This window comes from Panulirus ornatus, chromosome 47 (genome assembly GCF_036320965.1).
Source record: "Panulirus ornatus isolate Po-2019 chromosome 47, ASM3632096v1, whole genome shotgun sequence".
NCBI lineage: Eukaryota > Metazoa > Arthropoda > Malacostraca > Decapoda > Palinuridae > Panulirus > Panulirus ornatus.
This window is the reverse complement of record NC_092270.1, coordinates 22,841,586-22,866,775: the sequence shown is the minus strand read 5'-3', so window position 1 is coordinate 22,866,775 and position 25,190 is coordinate 22,841,586. Positions and strand designations below refer to the sequence as shown.

General features: G+C 42.3%; 1 protein-coding gene across 2 annotated transcripts in view; it reads left to right on the top strand.

The window, feature by feature from the left end:
• The window catches only part of LOC139763687 (endochitinase-like), a 42,801-nt gene extending 18,045 nt beyond the window's left edge, over window positions 1-24,756 (top strand). For both annotated transcript variants that reach the window (XM_071690007.1, XM_071690008.1), the window contains exons 4-13: window positions 531-696; window positions 2,003-2,109; window positions 3,219-3,334; window positions 3,495-3,621; window positions 7,717-7,911; window positions 9,967-10,045; window positions 12,603-12,753; window positions 14,487-14,553; window positions 18,304-18,453; window positions 22,310-24,756. In XM_071690007.1, the coding sequence (XP_071546108.1) occupies window positions 531-696; window positions 2,003-2,109; window positions 3,219-3,334; window positions 3,495-3,621; window positions 7,717-7,911; window positions 9,967-10,045; window positions 12,603-12,753; window positions 14,487-14,553; window positions 18,304-18,453; window positions 22,310-22,798 (1,647 nt within the window). In that variant the 3' untranslated portion in view covers window positions 22,799-24,756. The remainder of the gene's footprint in view (window positions 1-530; window positions 697-2,002; window positions 2,110-3,218; window positions 3,335-3,494; window positions 3,622-7,716; window positions 7,912-9,966; window positions 10,046-12,602; window positions 12,754-14,486; window positions 14,554-18,303; window positions 18,454-22,309) is intronic.
• Window positions 24,757-25,190: the final 434 nt, after the last annotated feature.

The following is a 25,190-nucleotide window of genomic DNA, read 5'->3' as shown; positions in this document are numbered from 1 at the left end:
CAATAGGTTTAGCCTACTATAGTCAGACATCAGTACCAGGAGTTCTGGCTAGAACATGTCCTACATAAGTTTGAAGTTTCAAACAATTCCGAGGATGTGATTTTTGTCGTTCAGGTGGGGAAGAAAGATGCAGTTAATGGCAGATCGAAAGAAATACGAGCGAAGTACAGGGAGCTTATCAGCATGTTTAAAGAAAGTCGTAGGGAGTTTATAAAACCGGGATTGCTGCCAAGGTATGACGTCAATTTCTGTATCCTGGGGGTAAACAGAAGCTCTCTGTAGGTAGGAGGATAGTGTTTACGATACACCTGTGGAACCATTTTTTTTTTTTTTTTTTCACCAGACAACCCAGTAGTGGGCCAATCAGGCCGCCTGTTGTCTGTCTTTCTCATGTAAACATTTATAATTTCGACATAGAAGTGAATAATCGTACATACATGTTGCTGTTGTGTTGGTTTATACTTGATAATATAGTGATGCACATACAGTGGTCGGGTTATGTATGAGAGAGCATGTATTATCTACCTCAGCTGGATATCAACGCGGACGGCTACAGTCGCTTCGTGGCCCTTAAGGAAAAGTACCCAGGCATCAAGACCATGATCGCCGTGGGAGGCTGGGCTGAGGGAGGCAAGAAGTATTCTCAGATGGTCAGTGTTAAGGAACGCAGACAAACCTTCATCAGGAGTGTTGTTCGTAAGTAACACCGCTGTCTCTGTTGTTACCATGTGTTACTATATATCTACTATATATCTTACTATAATACTATACGTGTTATGATAATACTAAATATGTTTCTATTATAATATGAGTGTTATAATGATATGTCTTACTTATATACTACATGTGTTACTATGATACTATATGTCTTCTAATAATACTATACGTGTTATAGTAATACTATATGTCTTACTATAATACCATGTGTTGCTATGAGATATATATATATATATATATATATATATATATATATATATATATATATATATATATATATATATACACGTTATAACGAATCTAGCTCTCACAGTAATGAAGGTGATGGTCGATATAGAGCACTGTTGTCTAGGTTATACTGCGAGGAGAAGACCCGTCATAAATGATTGTGAAAAATTACAGGTATAGAATGAGCCCAGGTTGATAATGATCAGTATTATTAATCAAACATAGAAGTAACAGCAAGTATAATAACTAATTAACCACAAATCAAATGAAAAGCAATTTCCCAACACACAACATAAAACTATGTTAATACAACCACAAGTGCATTTAACCACATAGGCAGCTTACCTTATATAACAAAATCGTTCTGCTCCCCTACCACACCACCACACCTCGGGGAAGAGCCACTACACCTCAGGATGTCGTCTGGAATGAGACTGCCGTGGAAGGCATCGGCACCGATATATAAAGGGTTGGTATGAAGCCCGGCTTGTCTCAGTCAAAGTGAGACGAAGCAACAAGGACTTGAATGAACGCAGAATGATCTGGTTCCAACGTGGCAGAGAGGCACGTAGTATGGAAGACAAAATAATATAAGATTTTACATTTAAACAAGATGTTAGGAGAGTACATGATAATATATTTATACATATATGCAAAGATTCGAACCCCGTACCATTTGCGTGGTAGCTGGGAACGCTAACTGCGAGGCTATGATCGCCCCCAACAGAGAAACGACTATTCGATTGCTTGTAATCCAATACCCTTAAACAAGATCTTAGGAGAATACATGACAACGTATATATATATATATATATATATATATATATATATATATATATATATATATATATATATATATATATATATATATATATCACTGTGATAATGATAGAAAGTTCACTATGGTGTAACATGAAACACCGCAATTTGTGTTGTCACTATATGCATTGTCACTATATGTATTATCACTGTATGTATTGTCACAATATGTGTTGTCACTGTATGTGTTGTCACTATAATTATGACGGAAAGTTAAGGTAGTCCATGGTTCCTGCAGAACTGCTGACAGATTACGGCTTCGATGGTTTTGACCTGGACTGGGAATACCCAGGAGCCACGGACCGTGGCGGTACATTTGCTGACAAAGACAATTACTTAAAATTAGTAAGTCCCTCCGTCTGCTTCTTTAATATTATATATATATATATATATATATATATATATATATATATATATATATATATATATATATATATATATTGGAAAGGATCACAAATTTGCGCGTGATCAAGATATTCCTATGAGTCCACGGGGAAAATGAAACACCATATGTTTCCAAGTGCACTTTCGTGTAATAATCACACCATCAGGGGAGACACAAGAGAGAAATATAACGGTCAGTTGATATACATCGAAGAGACGAAGCTAGGACGCCATCTTCGATGTATATCAACTGACTGTTATATTTCTCTCTTGTGTCTTCCCTGATGGTGTGATTGTTACACGAAAGTGCACGTGGGAACTTATCGTGTTTCATTTTCCCCGTGGACTCATAGGAATATCTTGATCACGCGCAAAATTGTGATCCTTTCCAATATATATATATATATATATATATATATATATATATATATATATATATATATATATATATATATATATATATATCCCTGGGGATAGGGGAGAAAGAATACTTCCCACGTATTCCCTGCGTGTCGTAGAAGGCGACTAAAAGGGGAGGGAGCGGGGGGCTGGAAATCCTCCCCTCTCGTTTTTTTTTTAATTTTCCAAAAGAGGGAACAGAGAATTGCGCCAGGTGAGGGTATTCCCTCAAAGGCCCAGTCCTCTGTTCTTAACGCTACCTCGCTAATGCGGGAAATGGCGAATAGTTTGAAAGAAAAGAAAAAGATATATATATATATATATATATATATATATCCCTGGGGATAGGGGAGAAAGAATACTTCCCACGTATTCCCTGCGTGACGTAGAAGGCGACTAAAAGGGGAGGGAGCGGGGGGCTGGAAATCCTCCCCTCTCGTTTTTTTTTGATTTTCCAAAAGAAGGAACAGAGAACGAGGCCAGGTGAGGATATTCCCTCAGAGGCCCAGTCCTCTGTTCTTAACGCTACCTTGCTAACGCGGGAAATGGCGAATAGTATGAAAAAAAAAAAAAAAAGATATATATATATATATAATGCGATACATCAGTGAAATCATATCATCGGTATATCATTGTGCCAACGCAGTTAAGAAAGTTGTGTAACCACACAGGTACAGGAACTACGAGAAGCATTTGACTCTGTGGGCTTAGGATGGGATCTGACAGCAGCAGTTCCTGTAGCTAAGTTCAGACTTCAAGAAGGTTACCACGTGCCACAATTGTGCAGGTCAGCCCACCCTACAGTAATGTATTACTAATGCTCTCTGCCATCTATATTGTAAGATTCTCTCATATATTCTCATGGGTTGCAGCTCTGTAGGATATACTGTAATGTAATGAAGGGAAACTGATAGACAGGATGATAATGTTTTACTTTCTGGATACAGTTTGTTGGATGCCATCCACCTGATGACGTATGATCTAAGAGGAAACTGGTGCGGCTTTGCTGATGTCCATTCCATGCTGTACAAGAGGCCAGGCCTCGACCAGTGGGCATACGAGAAGCTCAATGACGTAAGAAATGATCAAATCTAAGTATGAATGAAACTCGTGTTGATATGTCAGAAGGTGGCGGTTGTACTATAAAGTTTGTTAGTTCTTGTGTTGGTATATATGTTAATGTAACTCTCATACTCCCACTGACTACCTCAAGATGGTTGCCAGTACAGAAACAAAAAATCTCTTGAAGCAAGAGACAGCCTTGACCTGTACTTACATGTAAAGTATGTCGGAATATTTTTACTTGCACCTTTTTTTCTTCTCCATTCTTGATCGCCATTTCCCGCGCTAGCAGGCTAACGCCAGGAACACATGAGAGGCCACATCTGCTCATATACATTCTCTACCTGCCATGTGTATTGCACCGAAACCACAGCTCCCTATCCACATCCAGGCCCCACAGACCTTTCCATGGTTTACCCTAAATGCTTCACATGCCCTGGTTTAGTCCACTGACGGCACGTCGACCTCAGCATACCACATCGTTCCAATTCACTCTATCCTGTGCACGCCTTTAACCCCTCTGCATGTTCAGGCTCCGATAGATCAATCTTTTTCATTCCATCCTTCCATTTCCAATTTGGTTTCCCTGTTTTCCTTGTTCCCTCCACCTCTGACACATATATCCTCTTTGTCAATCTTTCCTCACTCATTCTGTCCATGTGACCAAACCATTTCAATACACCCTCTTCTCCTCTTTCAACCACATTTTTTTTTTTTATCACCACACATCTCTCTTACCCTTTCATTACTTACTCGATCATACCATCTCACACCACATATTGTCCTCAAAAATTTCTTTTCCAGCACAGCCATCCTCCTCCACATAGCCAATGCCTCGCATCCATATAATATTGTCGGGACTACAATGCCTTCGAACATACCCATATTTGCCCTTCTGATAACGACTTCTTTCCACACATTCTTCAGCACTCCCAGAACGTTAGCACCCTCAACCACCCTATGAGTCTCGTCCGCTTTCAAAGTTCCATTCGCTGTCATGTCTACTCCCAGGTATCTAAAACACTTCACATCCTCCAGTTTTTCTCTATTCAGACTCACATCCCAACTAAAGTGTCCTTCAACCCTGATGAATCTATTAACTTTGCTTTTATTCACATTGTTTTTCAGCTTCCTCCTTTCACACGCTATTCCAGACTCAGTCACCAACTTTTGTAGTTTCTCACTCTAATCAGCCACCATTGCTGTATCATCGGCGAACAACAACTGACTCACTTCCCTGGCCCTCTCATCTTCAACACACTGCATACTCACCCCTTTCTCCAAAACTTGCATTTACCTCCCTAACCAAACCATCTACAAACAACCATGGTGACATCACATCCCTGCCGCAGACTGACCTTTACTGGGAACCAAACACTCTCCCCTTCCTACTCGTACACATGCCTTACGTCCTCGATAAAAACACTTCTTGCAGCTTACCTCTCACATCATATGTTCTTAAGACCTTCCACAAGGCACTTCTATCAACCTTATCGTCTGCTTCTTTTGCTTTCTCCAGATACAGAACTGCCACATACAAATCTGTCTGGTTCTTGAAGTATTTCTCACTCACGTTCTTCAAAGCAAAAACCTAATTCAACTTCTGAAACCACACTGTTCCTTCCCAGCCTGATGCTCTGTACATATCTTCACTTTCTCAATCAATACAACTTACCAGGTAGAAACTTATACCTCTGTATTGTGAATACCCAACTTTATCCCCCTTGTCTTTATACAATGGCACTATACATGCATTCCGCCAATCATCAGGCACCTCACAATGATCTGTACACACACTAAAAATCTTAACTAACCAATCAACAACATAGTCACTCACTTTCTTAATAAATATAACTCTAATACTATCCACTCCAGCCGCCTTTTCACATTTCATCTCATACAAAGCTTTCACCACCTCCTTTTTCTTCACTAAACCACTCTCCCTGACACTCTCATGTCGCATACAACTCCGACCCAAACACCCTATTTTTGCCACTCTATCATCAGTCACGTTCAACAGTCCTTCAAAATGCTCACTCCATCTCCCTTCATATTCCCTTTTTGCCTCATTCACAGATTTTCCCATTTGTTCTTTATTTTTTTTTCGCACATAACCTCCTTCCAAAACATCTTATTTTCCCGAAAGTTTAATGATACTCACCCTAACTGTCATTTGCCCTCTTTTTCGACCCCAGCACTTTCCTTTTGACCTTCTGCCGCTTTTTCTTATAAATGCCCCAAACATATGCCCTCCTTCCCTGTAATTACCGTCCAAATTCCTCCCAAAATCTCTTTTACAAGCAACTGTACTTCATCCCACCACTCACTGCCCTTTCTAATCTGCCCGCCTCCCACCTTTTGCATGCCATATGTATTTCTTGCACATGCCATCACTTCTTCCCTAAATACTTTCCATCCCTCATCCATTCTCCTTGCTTCATTAACTCTCACCTTTTGTCATTCTACACTCAGTCTCTCCTTGTATTTCTTCGCACAAATCTCTTTTCCAAGCTCACTTTCTCTCACCACCTCAACGACATTGTTTCATCTTTTCCTAAAACCTCCATAAATCCTCATCATCCATCAGATATACCTCCAGCTGCCCTTCTCAGCATATTTACATCCAAAAGTCTCTCTTTTACACACCTATCAATTAATTCGTAATCCATTAATATCCGCTGACCGTCTCTTCTACTGTCATATGTTTACTTGCTTATGCCTCTCTTTTAAAATCAGGAATTCCCGATCACCAGTACTTTTTCAGCACACAATTTTACAAGATGTTCACCATTTGTGTTCAGAATAGTAAAAACCCATGCCTCCTAGTTATATCATCAACTGCTACATTACTCACGCATTCAAATCACCCATCACCAAAGCTGCTGTCACACTCACTCAACTGCTCCCAAAACACTTGCCTCTCATGATCTTTCTTCTAATTCAGTCATTTTCACCCACATCAATCTAGAATCACTGCCTTACAATTTCACACACTCCCGCTGTTCTTGCTTCAGCAGTAGTGCTACTCCTTCCTTAGCTCTTGTCCTCTCACCAACTCCTAACTTTACTCCTGAGACATTTCCAAACCATTCTTTCCCTTTACCCTTGAGCTTTGTTTCACTCAGAGCCAGAACATCCATTTACCTGCTACCATCCACAGTAAACAAAGTCCTCAAACGCAGGAATTCTGTAACAAACTCATTTCATATCACATATTTGTGCCGACATATTGATGATGACAAGCACCAGTCCCATCAGAGCTCCTCTCCCGTAACAGTTCGTAACTCTTATACTTACACTTGTATTGACACTTTTATAATCATCACTTACTGTTAAACACATTCATAGGCTACTAAGAACCAGCGTTTTAGAAAAAATAATTCCTATAGTACGACATATAATCCGGTATCAAAAATACCCTACAACAGATGTCTGGTATCAAAACTACCCTATCAAGAATATTCAACAGATTTCTGGTATCAAGAATATCCTGTAACATATGTCTGGTATCAAGAATATTCTACAGCATTTCTGGTATCAAGAATATCCTACAACAGATGTCGTATCAAGAATATCCTACATGTCTAGTATTAAGAATATTCTACAACAGATGTCTGGTATCAAGAATATTCTACAACAGATGTCTAGTATCAAGATTATCCTACAACAGATGTCTGGTATCAAGAATATCCTACAACAGTTGTCTGGTATTAAGAATATCCTACAAGTCTGGTATTGAGAATATCCTACAACAGATGTCTGGTATCAAGATTATCCTACAACAGATGTCTGGTATCAAGAATATCATACTACAGTTGTCTGGTATTATGAATATCCTACAAGTCTGGTATTGAGAATATCCTACAACAGATGTCTGGTATCAAGAATATCCTACAACAGTTGTCTGGTATCATGAATATCCTACAAGTCTGGTATTAGAGATATCCTACAACAGATGTCTGTTATCATCATGAAGTAGGTAGTTACAGGAGGTGGGGTCAAACCGTATTTAGTGGCGGGTAATGGGTTGTTGGTTAACATGTTTCTTCTTATAATTATCTGGATCCTAACGTCTCTACCTCAGTAATGTTGCTCTACTACCCGCAGAACGACGGCGTCCTGTTGTGGGAGGACTTTGGTTGTCCTCGCGACAAACTGGTTCTGGGGACACCGTTTTACGGCCGCACCTACACCCTGGGAAGCCCTGACAACAACGACCTTCACGCTCCCATCAAGAAGTGGGAGGGAGGCGGCCTCCCGGGCCCTTACACCAACGCCACCGGAACCATGGCTTACTTCGAGGTAACATCATAACCTTCCCTCGTGAAGTCAGACGGTCAACCAGTGTAGTCGGGCCATTATACAGTGTACTGAGATCATCAGACAGTGTACTGAGATCATCAGACAGTGTACTGAGATCATCAGACAGTGTACTGAGATCATCAGACAGTGTACTGAGATCATCAGACTGTACTGAGATCATCAGACAGTGTACTGAGATCATCAGACAGTGTACTGAGATCATCAGACATTGTACTGAGATCATCAGACAGTGTGCTGAGATCATCAGACAGTGTACTGAGATCATCAGACAGTGTACTGAGATCATTAGACAGTGTACTGAGATCATTAGACAGTGTACTGAGATCATCAGACAGTGTACTGAGATCATTAGACAGTGTACTGAGATCATCAGACAGTGTACTGAGATCATCAGACAGTGTATTGAGATCATCAGTGTATTGAGATCATCAGACAGTGTACTGAGATCATTCGACAGTGTACTGAGATCATCAGACAGTGTATTGAGATCATCAGTGTATTGAGATCATCAGACTGTACTGAGATCATTAGACAGTGTACTGAGATCATCAGACAGTGTACTGAGATCATCAGACGGTGTATTGAGATCATCAGACTGTACTGAGATCATCAGACTGTACTGAGATCATCAGACAGTGTACTGAGATCATCAGACAATGTACTGAGATCATCAGACTGTACTGAGATCATCAGACTGTACTGAGATCATCAGACAGTGTACTGAGATCATCAGACAATGTACTGAGATCATCAGACTGTATTGAGATCATCAGACTGTACTGAGATCATCAGACAGTGTACTGAGATCATCAGACAATGTACTGAGATCATCAGACTGTACTGAGATCATGAGACTGTACTGAGATCATCAGACATTGTACTGAGATCATCAGACAATGTACTGAGATCATCAGACTGTACTGAGATCATCAGACTGTATTGAGATCATCAGACAGTGTACTGAGATCATCAGACAATGTACTGAGATCATCAGACTGTACTGAGATCATCAGACAGTGTACTGAGATCATCAGACTGTACTGAGATCATCAGACAGTGTATTGAGATCGTCAGACAGTGTATTGAGATCATCAGACAGTATACTGAGATCATCAGACAGTGTATTGAGATCATCAGACAGTACTGAGATCATCAGACAATGTATACAGGTCATCAGATAGTGCAGGTAGGTCATCAGTGTATGCAGGTCATCAAACAGTGTATGCAGGTCATCAGACAGTGTAGGTAGGTCATCAGACAGTGTATGCAGGTCATCAGAGTGTAAGACGGTCATCAGACTGTATTCAGGTCATCAGTGTAGGTAGGTCATCATACTGCGTAATGAGGTCATCAGACAATGGAAGCAGGTCATCATACAGTGTAAGCAGGTCTTCAGAAAGTGTATGCAGGTCATATAGATAGTGTAGGCAGGTCATCAGACAGTGTATGCAGGTCATTAGACAGTGTAAGCAGGTCATATAGACAGTATATGCAGGTCATCAGACAGTGTAGGTGGGTCATCAGACAGTGTAAACAGGTCATCAGACAGTGTAGATAGGTCATCAGACTGCGTAGTGAGGTCATCAGACAATATGAGCAGGTAATCAGACAGTGTACTAGGCAGGTTATCAGACAGTGTATACAGGTCATCAGAGTGTAAGAAGGTCATCATACAGTGCAGGCAGGTCATCAGACAGTGTAGGCAGGTCATCAGGCAGTGTAGGCAGGTCATCAGACTGTATGCAGGTCATCAGAGTGTAAGAAGGTCATCATACAATGTATTAGGTCATCAAACAGTGTAGGCAGGTCATCAGACAGTGTAAGTAGGTCATCAGACAGTGTAGGCAGGTCATCAGACAGTGTAGGTAGGTCATCAGACAGTGTATACTGGTCATCAGAGTGTTAGGCAGGTCATCAGACAGTGTAGGCAGGTCATCATACAGTGTAGGTAGGTCATCAGACAGTGTAGGCAGGTCATCAGACAGTGTACTAGGCAGGATGTGAGTCTTCAATTTGGGGTTATTCATGTTTCAGATCTGCCACATGATGTTGGAAGACAGCAGCTGGGTTGACCGTTATGATGACATCGGTCTCGTCCCCTTCACACACAAGGGTAAGTAACTCACTCCTACACTTTACACATAGAAATATGAATAAGAACAAGTGATAAACTATAGTTTCAGAACTGACCTTTACACTTGGTTGTTAAGTCTTCTCCAACGTAAGTAGAAATATTATAGAGATGTTGATTGTAGTGGCCAGTAAGATGAACCACCTACAACAGTACAGTAAGTGGGTCAACATCTCTCCTACACGAGGGGTCAACATGAACCTATATATTGACTTCAGGAATGGTCGCTGCTGACCATGTTGGTCATGTTCACAATCATCAGCTGACTCACTCTGCCATGCTGGTCATGTTCACAATCATCATCCATCATACATTAATTATACAGTTACATCATCATGCACAATAGTACGTATGATATTTCCTCGTCCATGTAATGTAGCGGCAAGATGAACTATATTCTCATCATTGTTGTTATGTTATAACATGATGAATGTGATCATGGTGGCAGAGGCTATGTATAATACTGTCCATGACAAGTACATCATATGACAGTAGACCTGATGGTTCATGACCTGGTCACAGCAGCACCTACCTCTTGTTCTGGCTCACCTGTTATCAGGATAATCATGATAATCCCACTATAATCCTGCAGCGTCACATGAAATAACAACCCCCTCCCCCAGCCGCACATGAGATAACAACCCCCTCCCCCCGCCGCACATGAAATAACAACCCCCTCCCCCAGCCGCACATGAGATAACAACCCCCTCCCCCCGCCGCACATGAGATAACAACCCCCTCCCCCAGCCGCACATGAGATAACAACCCCCTCCCCCCGCCGCACATGAGATAACAACCCCCTCCCCCAGCCGCACATGAGATAACAACCCCCTCCCCCCGCCGCACATGAGATAACAACCCCCTCCCCCCGCATGTGCGCGGGGAAGCACTAGGAAAAGACAACAAAAGGCCACATTCGTTCACACTCAGTCTCTAGCTGCCATATATAACGCATCGAAGCCACAGATCCCTTTCCACATCCAGGCCCCATAAAACTTTCCGTGGTTTACTCCAGACGCTTCACATGCTCTGGTTCAATCCATTGACCGCACTTTATTCCTTGCACGCCTTTCACCCTCCTGCATGTTCAGGTCCCGATCGCTCAAAGTCTTTTTTACTCCATCCTTCCACCCCCAATTTGGTCTCCCACTTCTCCACGTTCCCTCAACCTTAGACATATATATCCTCTTTGTCAATCTTTCCTCACTCATTCTCTTCGTGTGACCAAACCATTTCAAAACACCCTCTTCTGCTCTCTCAACCACACTTCTTTCATTACCACACATCTCCCCTATCCTTTCATTACTTATTCGATCAAACCACCTCACACCACATATTGCCCTCAAAACATCTCATTTCCAACACATCCACCCTCCTCCGCACAACTCTATTTATAGCCCACGCCTCGCAACCATATAACATTGTTAGAACCACTATTCCTTCAAACATACCCATACTTACTTTCCGAGATAATGTTCTCGCCTTCCACACATTTTTCAACGCTCCCAGAACTTTCGCCCCCTCCCCCACCCTGTAACTCACTTCCGCTTCCATGGTTCCATCCGCTGCCAAATCCACTCCCAGATATCTAAAACACTTCACTTCCTCCAGTTTCTCTCCATTCAAACTTATCTCTCAATTGACTTGACCCTCAACCCTACTGTACCTAATAATCTTGCACTTATTCACATTTACATCCACACACATTTAGACACCCCAATCTAAGCCTTCGAGGAGGATTAGCACTCCTCGCGTGACTCCTTCCTCTGTTTCCCCTTTTAGAAAGTTGAAATAAAAGGAGAGAAGGGTTTGTAGCCCCCCCCCCTCCGCTCCCGTCCCCTTTAGTCGCCTTCTACGACACGGAAATGCGTGGGAAGTATTCTTTCTCCCCTATATATATATATATATATATATATATATATATATATATATATATATATATATATATATATATATATATATCCCTGGGGATAGGGGATTAAGAATACTTCCCACGTATTCCCTGCGTGTCGTAGAAGGCGACTAAAAGGGGAGGGAGCGGGGGGCTTGAAATCCTCCCCTCTCATTTTTTTTTTTAATTTTCCAAAAGAAGGAACAGAGGGGGCCAGGTGAGGATATTCCAAAAAAGGCCCAGTCCTCTGTTCTTAACGCTACCTCGCTAACGCGGGAAATGGCAAATAGTTTAAAAGAAGAAAAATATATATATATATATATATATATATATATATATATATATATATATATATATATATATATATATATATATATATAATTACATATTCGCTTATTCTCGCATTAGGGAGGTAGCATTCAAGAACAGATGACCGAGACAGAGAGGGAAACTCCTCACTTGGTCCCTTTCTCTGTTCCATCCCTTGAAATGTAACACTGGAGGGGAGGATTGGTGTTCGTGTTGTCATACTAGTTTCTGTATCACATTTTGAACGAACTGAAGATAAAGGTTCTCTGATATATATTGTGAATAAGTCATCATTGTCATTAAAAAGTTATGTTGATTGATGTCGGTTTGTTATGGCAGATGACCAGTGGGTGGGTTACGAGGACCCCGACAGCCTCAAGTTAAAGATGGATTATGTTAAGGAGATGGGTCTGCTGGGGGCCATGACCTGGGCTATCGACCAAGATGACTACCTTGGCTGGTGTAACCGAGGCAAGAACCCCATGATGACGTAAGTTACTTGGCGTACTTATAATCTCTCATCCATTTACTCTTACTATCTTTCTCTCCTTCATTATATACTTTCTATCGCTATCATAAATGAATTATACCGAGGTATGTAGTACGTTAGAGAGACGGGTAAAAGTAGATCTAATGGCCTGGTTCCTCTGTAAAGGAAGAAGTAATTACAAAACTTGTAAACTCTGTTATGTTTCAGTGAACAGACCTAGCGACTTATAACCGTTTATAAGTACTGAAACTATTCTCTGACAGTATCTGGTTACAAACTGTTCTTATAATATTCTAAAGACGTACTTGGGAACAGATTTGGCCAAGGTTTATATGTATATGCAGATCCTTCCTAGTACATTACAGCGTTATCTGTGATCACTTTAGCGCTAGTCTAGCAGTCTTCGCTGTATCAGGGTAAATCATTTCACTCATCCTGAGGCATATATGTATAAGTGATGGAATGAGTTTTATTGCTATTTCTTGTAGTATTCTAATTATACCGGTACTATCGTTACCTAGTGATGACTCAGAATGTTACCTTTTAATGACTCAGGATGTTATCCTGTGATGACTCAGAATGTTACCTTTTAATGACTCAGGATGTTATCCTGTGATGACTCAGGATGTTACCTTTTAATGACTCAGGATGTTATCCTGTGATGACTCAAGATGTTATCCTGTGATGACTCAGGATGTTATCCTGTGATGACTCAGGATGTTACCTTTTAATGACTCAGGATGTTATCCTGTGATGACTCAGGATGTTATCCTGTGATGACTCAAGATGTTATCCTGTGATGACTCAGGATGTTATCCTGTGATGACTCAGGATGTTATCCTGTGATGACTCAGGATGTTACCTTTTAATGACTCAGGATGTTATCCTGTGATGACCCAAGATGTTATCCTGTGATGACTCAGGATGTTATCCTGTGATGACTCAAGATGTTATCCTGTGATGACCCAGGATGTTATCCTGTGATGACTCAGGATGTTATCCTGTGATGACCCAGGATGTTATCCTGTGATGACTCAGGATGTTATCCTGTGATGACTCAGGATGTTACCTTTTAATGACTCAGGATGTTATCCTGTGATGACTCAGAATGTTACCTTTTAATGACTCAGGATGTTATCCTGTGATGACTCAGGATGTTACCTTTTAATGACTCAGGATGTTATCCTGTGATGACTCAGGATGTTATCCTGTGATGACCCAGGATGTTATCCTGTGATGACTCAGGATGTTATCCTGTGATGACTCAGGATGTTATCCTGTGATGACTCAGGATGTTATCCTGTGATGACTCAGGATGTTATCCTGTGATGACTCAGGATGTTATCCTGTGATGACTCAGAATGTTACCTTTTAATGACTCAGGATGTTATCCTGTGATGACTCAGGATGTTATCCTGTGATGTCTCAGGATGTTATCCTGTGATGACTCAGGATGTTATCCTGTGATGACTCAGGATGTTACCTTCTAATGACTCAGGATGTTATCCTGTCATGACCCAGGATGTTATCCTGTGATGACTCAGGATGTTATCCTGTGATGACCCAGGATGTTATCCTGTGATGACCCAGGATGTTATCCTGTGATGATCCAGGATGTTATCCTGTGATGACTCAGGATGTTATCCTGTGATGACCCAGGATGTTATCCTGTGATGAATCAGGATGTTGTTCATGTGTGTACTGGCCTAACATATAACCTACATACCTTGCAGGGTGATCTACGAGGGCATGAAAGACTACATCGTACCAGTGGCCCCCACCACAACCTCTACCACCACGGTGAGTCTGCCTACCACACCAGTACCTTGTGGCTGGCAACACTACCACACCAGTACCTTGTGGCTGGCAACACTACCACACCAGTACCTTGTGGCTGGCAACACTACCACACCAGTACCTTGTGGCTGGCAACACTACCACACCAGTACCTTGTGGCTGGCAACACTACCACCTGAGGTAATGGCAGGTGTTTTAAGAAGTGAATGAAGAAAGTTGGAGGAACAACTGATCGTTAGGGAACTCCACTATACATGAGGTGACGTTAGGTTAGGTTAGGTTAGGGTATCTTGTAGAGGTCAAGCCATAATGTTATGAGTGATTCTGGCAAGGTTATGAGGTAGGTCAACCACTTGAGTCATTGATGTGGACGGTGTCTTGTATGTTTTGTGTGAGGATGTGTCGGTAACCAGTGTACAATGTTTTGTTGATGTATGTATAATGTCACTAGTTGTATGTGTGTGTGGGGGGGGGGGGGATATAATCCACCTGGGATGTGTCAGTGTGTGAGTTCAGAGTGTAGGTTTGGTGGTAAAATGTTTGGGTCTGAAATCATGATGAGTGGGTAAGTGTGAGGTTTTGTTTGATTTATGTAAATATATATATATATATATATATATATATATATATATATATATATATATATATATATATATATATATATATATATATATATATATATATAAACTATTCCTTGCTTCAAGTAACTTACCTCCCACACCATACACTCGTAATACCTTCCACAGAGCATCTCTATCAACTCTATCATATGCCTTCTCCAGATCCATAAATGCTACATACAAATCCATTTGTTTTTCTAAGTATTTCTCACATACATTCTTCAAAGCAAACACATGATCCACACATCCTCTACCACTTCTGAAACCACACTGCTCTTCCCCAATCTGATGCTCTGTACATACCTTCACCCTCTCAATCAATATCTTCCCATATAATTTCCCAGGAATACTCAACAAACTTAGGCCTCGGTAATTTGAACACTCACCTTTATCCTCTTTGCCTTTGTACAATGGCACTATGCATGCATTCTGCCAATCATCAGGCACCTCACCATGAGCCATACATACATTGAGTATCCTCACCAACCAGTCAATAACACAGTCACCATCCAAACCCGCCGCCTTGCCGGCTTTCATCTTCCGCAAAGCTTTCATTACCTCTTCTCTGTTTACCAAACCATTCTCTCTGACCCTCTCACTTCGCACACCACCTCGACCAAAACACCCTATATCTGCCACTCTATCATCTAACACATTCAACAAATCTTCAAAATACTCACTCCATCTCCTCATATCACCACTACTTGTTATTACCTCCCCATTTACCCCCTTCACCGATGTTCCCATTTGTGCTCTTGTCTTACGCACTTTATTTACCTCCTTCCAAAACATCTTTTTATTCTCCCTAAAATGTAATAATACTTTCTCACCCTAACTCTCATTTGCCCTCTTTTTCACCTCTTGCACCTTTCTCTTGATCTCCTGCCTCTTTCTTTATACATCTCCCAATCATTTGCACTGTTTCCCTGCAAAAATCGTCCAAATGCCTCTCTCTTCTCTTTCACTAATAATCTTACTTCTTCATCGCACCATTCTCTACCCTTTCTATTCTGCCCACCTCCATCGCTTCTCATGCCACAAGCATCTTTTGCGCAAGCCATCACTCTTCCCTAAATACATCCCATTCCTCTCCCACTCCCCTTACGTCCTTTTGCTCTCACCTTTTTTCATTCTACACTCAGTCTCTCCTGGTACTTCCTCACACAAGTCTCCTTTCCAAGCTCACTTACTATCACCACTCTCTTCACCCCAGCATTCTCTCTTCTTTTCGTAAAACCTCTACAAATCTTCACCGTCGCCTCCACAAGATAATGATCAGACATCCCTCCAGTTGCACCTCTCAGCACATTAACATCCAAAAGTCTCTCTTTCGCGCGCCTATCAATTGACACGAAATCCAATAACGCTCTCTGGCCATCTCTCCTACTTACATACATATAATTATGTCTATCTTTCTTTTTTTAACCAGGTATTCCCAATCACCAGTCCTTTTTTTAGCTCACAAATCTACCAGCTCTTCACTATTTCCATTTACAACACTGAACACCCCATGTACACCAATTATTCCCTCAACTGCCACATTACTCACCTTTGCATTCAAATCACCTATCACTATAACCCGGTCTCGTGCATCAAAACTGTTCACACACTTACTCAGCTGCTCCCAAAACACTTGCCTCCTATGATCTTTCTTCTCATGCCCAGGTGCATCGGCACCAATAATCACCCATCTCTCTCCATCCACTTTCAGTTTTACCCATGTCAATCTAGAGTTTACTGTCTTACACTCTATCACATACTCCCACAACTCCTGTTACAGGAGTAGTGCTACTCTTTCCTTTGCTCTTGTCCTCTCACCAACCCCTGACTTTACTCCCAAAACATTCCCAAACCACTCTTCCCCCTTTACCTTTGAGCTTCGTTTCACTCAGAGCCAAAACATCCAGGTTCCTTTCCTCAAACATACCACCTATCTCTCCTTTTTTCTCACCTTGGTTACATCCACACACATTTAGACACCCCAGTCTGAGCCTTCGAGGAGGATGAGCACTCCCCGCGTGACTCTCGTTTCCTCTTTTAGAAAGGTATATATATATATATATATATATATATATATATATATATATATATATATATATATATGAAATGTTTGAGGTCAGTATGTGGTGTGAGGTGGTTTGATCGAGTAAGTGATGAAAGGGTAAGAGAAATATGTGTTGATATAAAGAATGTGGTTCAAAGAGCAGAAAAGGGTGTGTTGAAATGACCTGGACATATGGAGAGAATGAGTGAGGAAAGATTTACAAAGAGAATATATGTGTCAGAGGTGGAGGGAACAAGGAGGTAGAAGATTGGAGTGCAGAAGATTTTGAGCGATCGGGACTTGTACATACAGGAGGGTGCGAGGCGTGCAAGGAATAGAGTGAATTGGAACGATGTGTTATACTGGGGTCGACGTGCTGTCAATGGATTCAGGGCATGTGAAACGTCTGGGGTAAACCATGGAAAGGTCTGTGGGGCCTGGATGTGGATAGGAAGGTGTGGTTTCGGTGCATTACACGTGACAGCTAGAGAAACTCAATGTGAACGAATGTGGCCTTTTTTGTGTGTGTTTTCCGGCGCTACAACGATGAAGCAGTGGGTAGCAATACTGTTTCCTGTAGGGTGGGGTGGCGCCAGGAATAGATAAAGGGGTATAAATATGTACATTCGTTTATATGTCTATGTACGTGTATATATACGTATGTATATGTTGATATGTATATGTATGTATGTATATATATATATATATATATATATATATATATATATATATATATATATATATATATATATATTTCTTTTTTCTTTCATACTATTCGCCATTTCCCGCATTAGCGAGGTAGCGTTACGAACAGAGGACTGGGCCTTTGAAGGAATATCCTCACCTGGCCCCCTTCTCTGTTTCTTCTTTTGGAAATTTTTGAAAAAAAAAAAAAAAACGAGAGGGGAGGATTTCCAGCCCCCCGCTCCGTCACCTTTCAGTCGCCTTCTACGACACGCAGGGAATACGTGGGAAGTGTATATATATATATATATATATATATATATATATATATATATATATATATATATATATATATATATATATATATACAGAGAGAGAGAGACCAAGAAGGGTGATGCATTACAGAGCCCGTGGTGGACACCGCCTACCAAGAGCAGTACGACACGTGACCCGCACGACACGACCACCACAAGGGACCCCAACCTGCCCACCACCACCCTGGGTCCTATGGACTGTTCGGTAGCGGAGTACTGGCCTCACCCAGACTGTGACAAGGTAAGCACTAGTACACGCCTTCCTTCCCTTCCCTTCACTACCTCGCAACAGGAGCTGCTTATGTCAGTATGTCTGTTACCACAAATGTTTCCTCAAAAACAGATATTTATAGTAATTACACATACATGTAACAAACATGACTGTCTACATGTTTCTGCCACCATCATGTGCCAAATCCCTTCCCAAGTTATCCCAATTACTATTAAGTAAGATGTCCACACCCATCCCTTATACTGCAATGATGTCCACACCATCCCTTATACTGCAATGATGTCCACACCCATCCCTTATATTGCAATGATGTGCACACCCATTCCTTATACTGCAATGATGTCCACACCCATCCCTTATACTGCAATGATGTGCACACCCATTCCTTATACTGCAATGATGTCCACACCCATCCCTTATAATGCAATGATGTGCACACCCATTCCTTATACTGCAATAATGTCCACACTCATCCCTTATACTGCAATGATGTGCACACCCATTCCTTATACTGCAATGATGTCCACACCCATCCATTATACTACAATGATGTCCACATCCATCCCTTATACTTTAATGATGTCCACACCCAACCCTTCTACTGCATTGATGCCCACACCCTTCCCCTATACTGCAATGATGTCCACACCCATCCCTTGTAATTTACCAATGTCCATACCCATCCCTTATACTGCATTGATGTCCACACCCATCCCTTATACTGCAGGGACTTCCACACCCATCCCTTATACTGTAATGTCTACACCCATCCATTATACTGCAATGATGTCCACACCAATGATATCCACGCCCATCCCTTACACTGCAATGAAGTCCACACCCATCCCTTATGCTGTAATGATGTCCACACCCATCCCTTATACTGCAGTGATGTCCACACCCTCCCATTATAATGTAATGATGTATACGCCCATCCCATATACTGCAATGATGTCCACACCCATCCCTCATACTGTAATGATGTCCACCACAATCCCTTATACTACAATAATATCCACAGCCATCCCTTGTACTGCAATGATGTCCACACCCATCCCTTATACTGTAATGATGTCCACATCCCTTATACTGCAATGATTTCCACGCCTTCCCTTATACTGTAATGATGTCCACACCCATCCCTTATACTGTAATGATGTCCACATCCCTTATACTGCAATGATTTCCACGCCTTCCCTTATACTGTAATGATGTCCACACCCATTCCTTATACCGCAATGATGTCCACACCCATCCCTTATACTGCAATGATGTCCACACCCATCCCTTATATTGCAATGATTTCCACACCTATCTCTTATACTGTAATGATGTCCAGATCCATCTCATACTGCAATGATGTCCACACCCCTCCCTTATTCTGCAGTGATGTCCACACCCATTCCTTATACTGCAATGATGTCCACAACCATCCCTTTTACTGCAATGATGTCCACAACCATCCCTTATACTGTAATGATGTCCACACCCTTCCCTTATACAGCACTGATGTCCACACCCATCCCTTATACTTTAATGATTTCCACACTCATCCCTTATACTGTATTGATATCCATACCCATCCCTTATACTGCAATGATGTCCACCCCATCCCTTATACTGTAATGATGTCCACTCCCATACCTTCTACTTTAATTATATCTACACCCATCCCTTATACTGCAATGATGTCCACGCCCATCCCTTATATTGCAATGATGCCCACACCCCATCCCTTATACTGTAATGATGTCCACACTCATCCCTTATACAGTTATGATGTCCACACCCATCCCTTATACTGTAATGTCAAAACCTATCCTTTATACTGCAATGATGTCCACAACCATCCTTTATACTGCAATGATGTCCACACATTCACTATACTGTAATGATGTCCACACCCATCCCTTATACTGCAAGGATGTCCACACCTATCCCTTATACTGCAATCATGTCCACACCTATCCCTTATACTGCAATCATGTCCACACCCATCTCTTATACTGCAATGATATGGGTGTGGACCCATCCATTGTACTACAATGATGTCCACACCCATCCTTTATATTGCAATGATGTCCACACCCATCTCTTATACTGCAATGATGTCCACACTCATCCTTTACACTGCAGTGATGTCGAGACCCATCCCTTTTACTACAATGATGTCCACACCCATCCCTTATACTACAATGATGTCCACACCCATTCCTTATACTGGACATGTGCACATCCATCCCTTGTACTTTAGTGATGTCCACACCCATCCCTAATACTGCAGTGATATCCACACCCTCCCATTATAATGTAATGATGTATACGCCCATCCCTTATACTGCAATGATGTCCACACCCATCCCTCATACTGTAATGATGTCCACGACCATCCCTTATACTACAGTAATATCCACAGCCATCCCTTATACTGCAATGATGTCCACAACCATCCCTTATACTGTAATGATGTCCACACCCATCCCTTATACAGCAATGATGTCCACACCCATCCCTTATGCTGTAATGATTTCGACACCCATCGCTTATAGTGCAATGATGTCCACTCCCATCCCATTTACTGCAATGATGTCCACACATCCTTTATACTGCAATGATGTCCACCCCATCCCTTATACTGTAATAATGTCCCCACCCATCTCTTATACTGCAGTGATGTCCACACCCACTCATTATACTGCAATGATGTCCACACCAATCACTTATACTGCAATGAGGTCCACAAATATCCCTTATACTGTAATGATGTCCACTCCCATCCCTTATACTGCAGTGATGCCCACACCCATCCCTGATACTGCAGTGATGCCCACACCCATCCCTGATACTGCAATGATGCCCACACCCATCCCTTATACTGCAATGATGTCCACACCCATCCCTTATACTGCAGTGATGTCCACACCCATCCCTTATACTGCAATGATGTCCACACCCATCCCTTATACTGTAATGATGTCCACACCCATCCCTTATACTGTAATGATGCCCACACCCATCCCTTATACTGCAATGATGTCCACACCTATCCCTTATACTGCAATGATGTCCACACCCTTCCCTTATACTGTAATGATGTCCACACCCTTCCCTTATACTGTAATGATGTCCACACCCATCCCTTATACTGTAATGATGTCCACACCCTTCCCTTATACTGTAATGATGTCCACACCCATCCCTTATACTGTAATGATGTCCACACCCTTCCCTTATACTGTAATGATGTCCACACCCTTCCCAAACTCTGTAGTGTCCACACCCGTCCCTTACACTTTAGTGTGTATACCCTTTCCTGGACGGTATCGCGTGTCACGCAAACATTGTCTGTACCGTGTGTGACGCCTGGTGTTCCTGTACCGTGTGTGACGCCTGGTGTTCCTGTACCGTGTGTGACGCCTGGTGTTCCTGTACCGTGTGTGACGCCAGGTGTTCCTGTACCGTGTGTGACGCCAGGTGTTCCTGTACCGTGTGTGACGCCTGGTGTTCCTGTACCGTGTGTGACGCCAGGTGATCCTGTACCGTGTGTGACGCCAGGTGTTCCTGTACCGTGTGTGACGCCAGGTGTTCCTGTACCGTGTGTGACGCCAGGTGATCCTGTACCGTGCGTGACGCCAGGTGTTCCTGTACCGTGTGTGACGCCAGGTGTTCCTGTACCGTGTGTGACGCCAGGTGTTCCTGTACCGTGTGTGACGCCTGGTGTTCCTGTACCGTGTGTGACGCCAGGTGTTCCTGTACCGTGTGTGACGCCAGGTGTTCCTGTACCGTGTGTGACGCCAGGTGTTCCTGTACCGTGTGTGACGCCAGGTGTTCCTGTACCGTGTGTGACGCCACTTGTTCATTGCAGTATTATTGGTGCTTCGAGGGAATACCACACCTGGAGCAGTGTTCGCCAGGCACAGTGTGGAACCAGGTGGCCCACGTGTGTGACTGGCCGGCCAACGTGGACACCTCGGGCTGCAACATGCCTGCTGGCAAGGCCGCCGCCCCTTCCAAGCCCAACTCCCTGCCCCAGCCAGCACCCAAGGCCGCCCCTTCCAAGCCCAACTCCCTGCCCCAGCCAGCACCCAAGGCTGCCCCTCCCAAGCCTAACTCTCTGCCCCAACCAGCACCCAAGACCGCCCCTTCCAAGCCCAACTCCCTGCCCCACCCAGTACCCAAGGCCGCCCATTCCAAGTCCGTGCCTGCTGCCAAGGCCGCCCAGATCAAAACCAACTCCATCGCCGATCCTTCAGCCAAGGCCGCATCTCACCACCCTAAGAAGATACTTACTAGACCTGTGGACCTGAGCCTTGTCCCACCGCTGGTGAGGAGGGCACAAAATGTAATACCTTGAATTCCAGTAACTGTAAAACCTATTTTACTGAGTCACAGTAACTGTAGAACCTATGATACCGTGTTACAGTAACTGTAGAACTTATGCTACTTAGTAACTGTAGAATCTATGTTACTGAATCACCGTATCTGTAGAACGTATGTTACTGTCACTAACTGTAGAACCTATGACACTGTGTCACAGTAACTATGGAACGTAAGTTACTAAGTCACAGTAACTGGAGAACCTATGATACTGTCAGTAACTGTAGAACCTATGATACTGTCAGTAACCGTAGAACCTCTTACTGAGTCACCGTAACTGTAGAACCCATGTTACTGTCACAGTAATTGTAGAACCTATGATAGTGTCACAGTAACTGTAAAACCTATGTTACTGTATCACCATAACTGTAGAACCTATGATACTGTCAGTAACTGTAGAACCTATGTTACTGTGTCACAGTAACGGTAGAAGCTATTACTGCCACAGTAACTGTAGAACCTATGATACTGTGTCACGGTAACTGTAAAACATATGTTACTGTGTCACAGTAACTGTAAAACCCATGATACTGTGTCAGTAACTGTAGAACATATTGTTACTGAGCCACAGTAACTGTAGAACATATGTTACTGAGTCACAGTAACTGTAGAACCTATGTTACTGAGTCACAGTAGCTGTAGAACCTATGTTACTGTCACTGTAGAACCTATGATACTGGTCAGTAACTGTAGAATCTATGTTACTGAGTCACCGTAACTGTAGAAGATGTTACTCCCACAGTAACTGTAGAACCTATGATACTGTGTCACGGTAATTATAAAACCTATGTTACTGTCACAGTAACTGTAGAACCAATGATACTGTGTCAGTAACTGTAGAACCTATGTTAGCGAGTCACAGTAACTGTAGAACATATGTTCTGAGTCACAGTAACTGTAGAACCTATGTTACTGAGTCACATTAACTGTAGAACCTATGATTCTGTGTCAGTAACTGTAGAACCTATATTACTGAGTCGCAGTAACTGTAAAACCTGTTACTGAGTCGCAGTAACTGTAGAACCTATGATACTGAGAGACTAACTGTAGAGCCTGTGTTACTGAGAGTAACTGTAGAGCCTATGTTACTGAGTCACAGTAACTGTAGAACCTATGTTACTGAGTCGCAATAACTGTAGAGCATGTGTCACAGTAACTGTAGAACTATTTTACCGAGTCACAGTCACGGTAGAATCTATGATACCGTGTCACAGTAACTGTAGAACCCGTTACTGAGTCACAGTATATGTAGAACCTATGATACTGGCAGTAACTCTAGAACCTATGTTACTGAGACTAACTGTAGAGGCAAGACACTGTCGAACCTATGTCACTGAGGCAAGACACTGCAGAACCTATGTTACCGAGGCAAGACACTGTAGAACCTATGTTACTGAGGAAAGACACTGTCAAACCTATGTTGCTGAGGCAAGACACTGTAGAACCTATGTTACTGAGGCAAGACATTGTAGAACCTATGTTACAGAGGCAAATCACTGTAGAACTTATGTTACTGAGGCAAGACACTGTAGAACCTATTTTACAGAGGCAAGACACTTTAGAACCTATGTTATTGAGGCAAGGTACCGTAGAACCTATGTTACTGAGGTAAGGTACTGTAGAACCTATGTTACTGAGGCAAGGTACTGTAGAATCTTTGTTACTGAGGCAAGATACTGTAGAACCTATGTTACTGAGGCAAGGTACTGTAGAATCTTTGTTACTGAGGCAAGGTACTGTAGAACCTATGGTACTGAGGCAAGGTACTGTAGAACCTTTGTTACTGAGACAAGGTATTGTAGAACCTATGTACAACAAAGCACCTGCATTTGTCTCTAAAGCCTCTGTATTTCAAACACTTTAGGACGACAGAGGTTGGAAACAAATACAACCCATTTTGGGATTAGATTGGAAATAAAGATAAATATTGTGTTGGATGTAGCTTTAACTCTCCTTCCTCAATACACTCTTGATTGTTTACGTTGTACACTGGATGATCCCAGTGAGGAGGTCAAAGTTCTTTCTTTCTCTCTACCTAATTAACTACATAACTGGAACAAGTAAGTACCACAAGAGGCAGCAGGTCATAATAACACTCATCCTCTTGTTTACCTCGAGAACTCTTGGCTTCATGTGTGTGTGTGTGTGTGTTTTCGGTGAGGGGTTATGAGAGAGGGAAAGTGGTGTTAAGAGAGATCAAGTGGTGTTAGGAGAGATCAAGTGGTGTTAGGAGAGATCAAGTGGTGTTAGGAGAGATCAAGTGGTGTTAGGAGAGATCAAGTGGTGTTAGGAGAGATCAAGTGGTGTTAGGAGAGATCAAGTGGTGTTATGGTGATGGTAAGTTAGGAATATGTGGGTTGGTTGTTGTC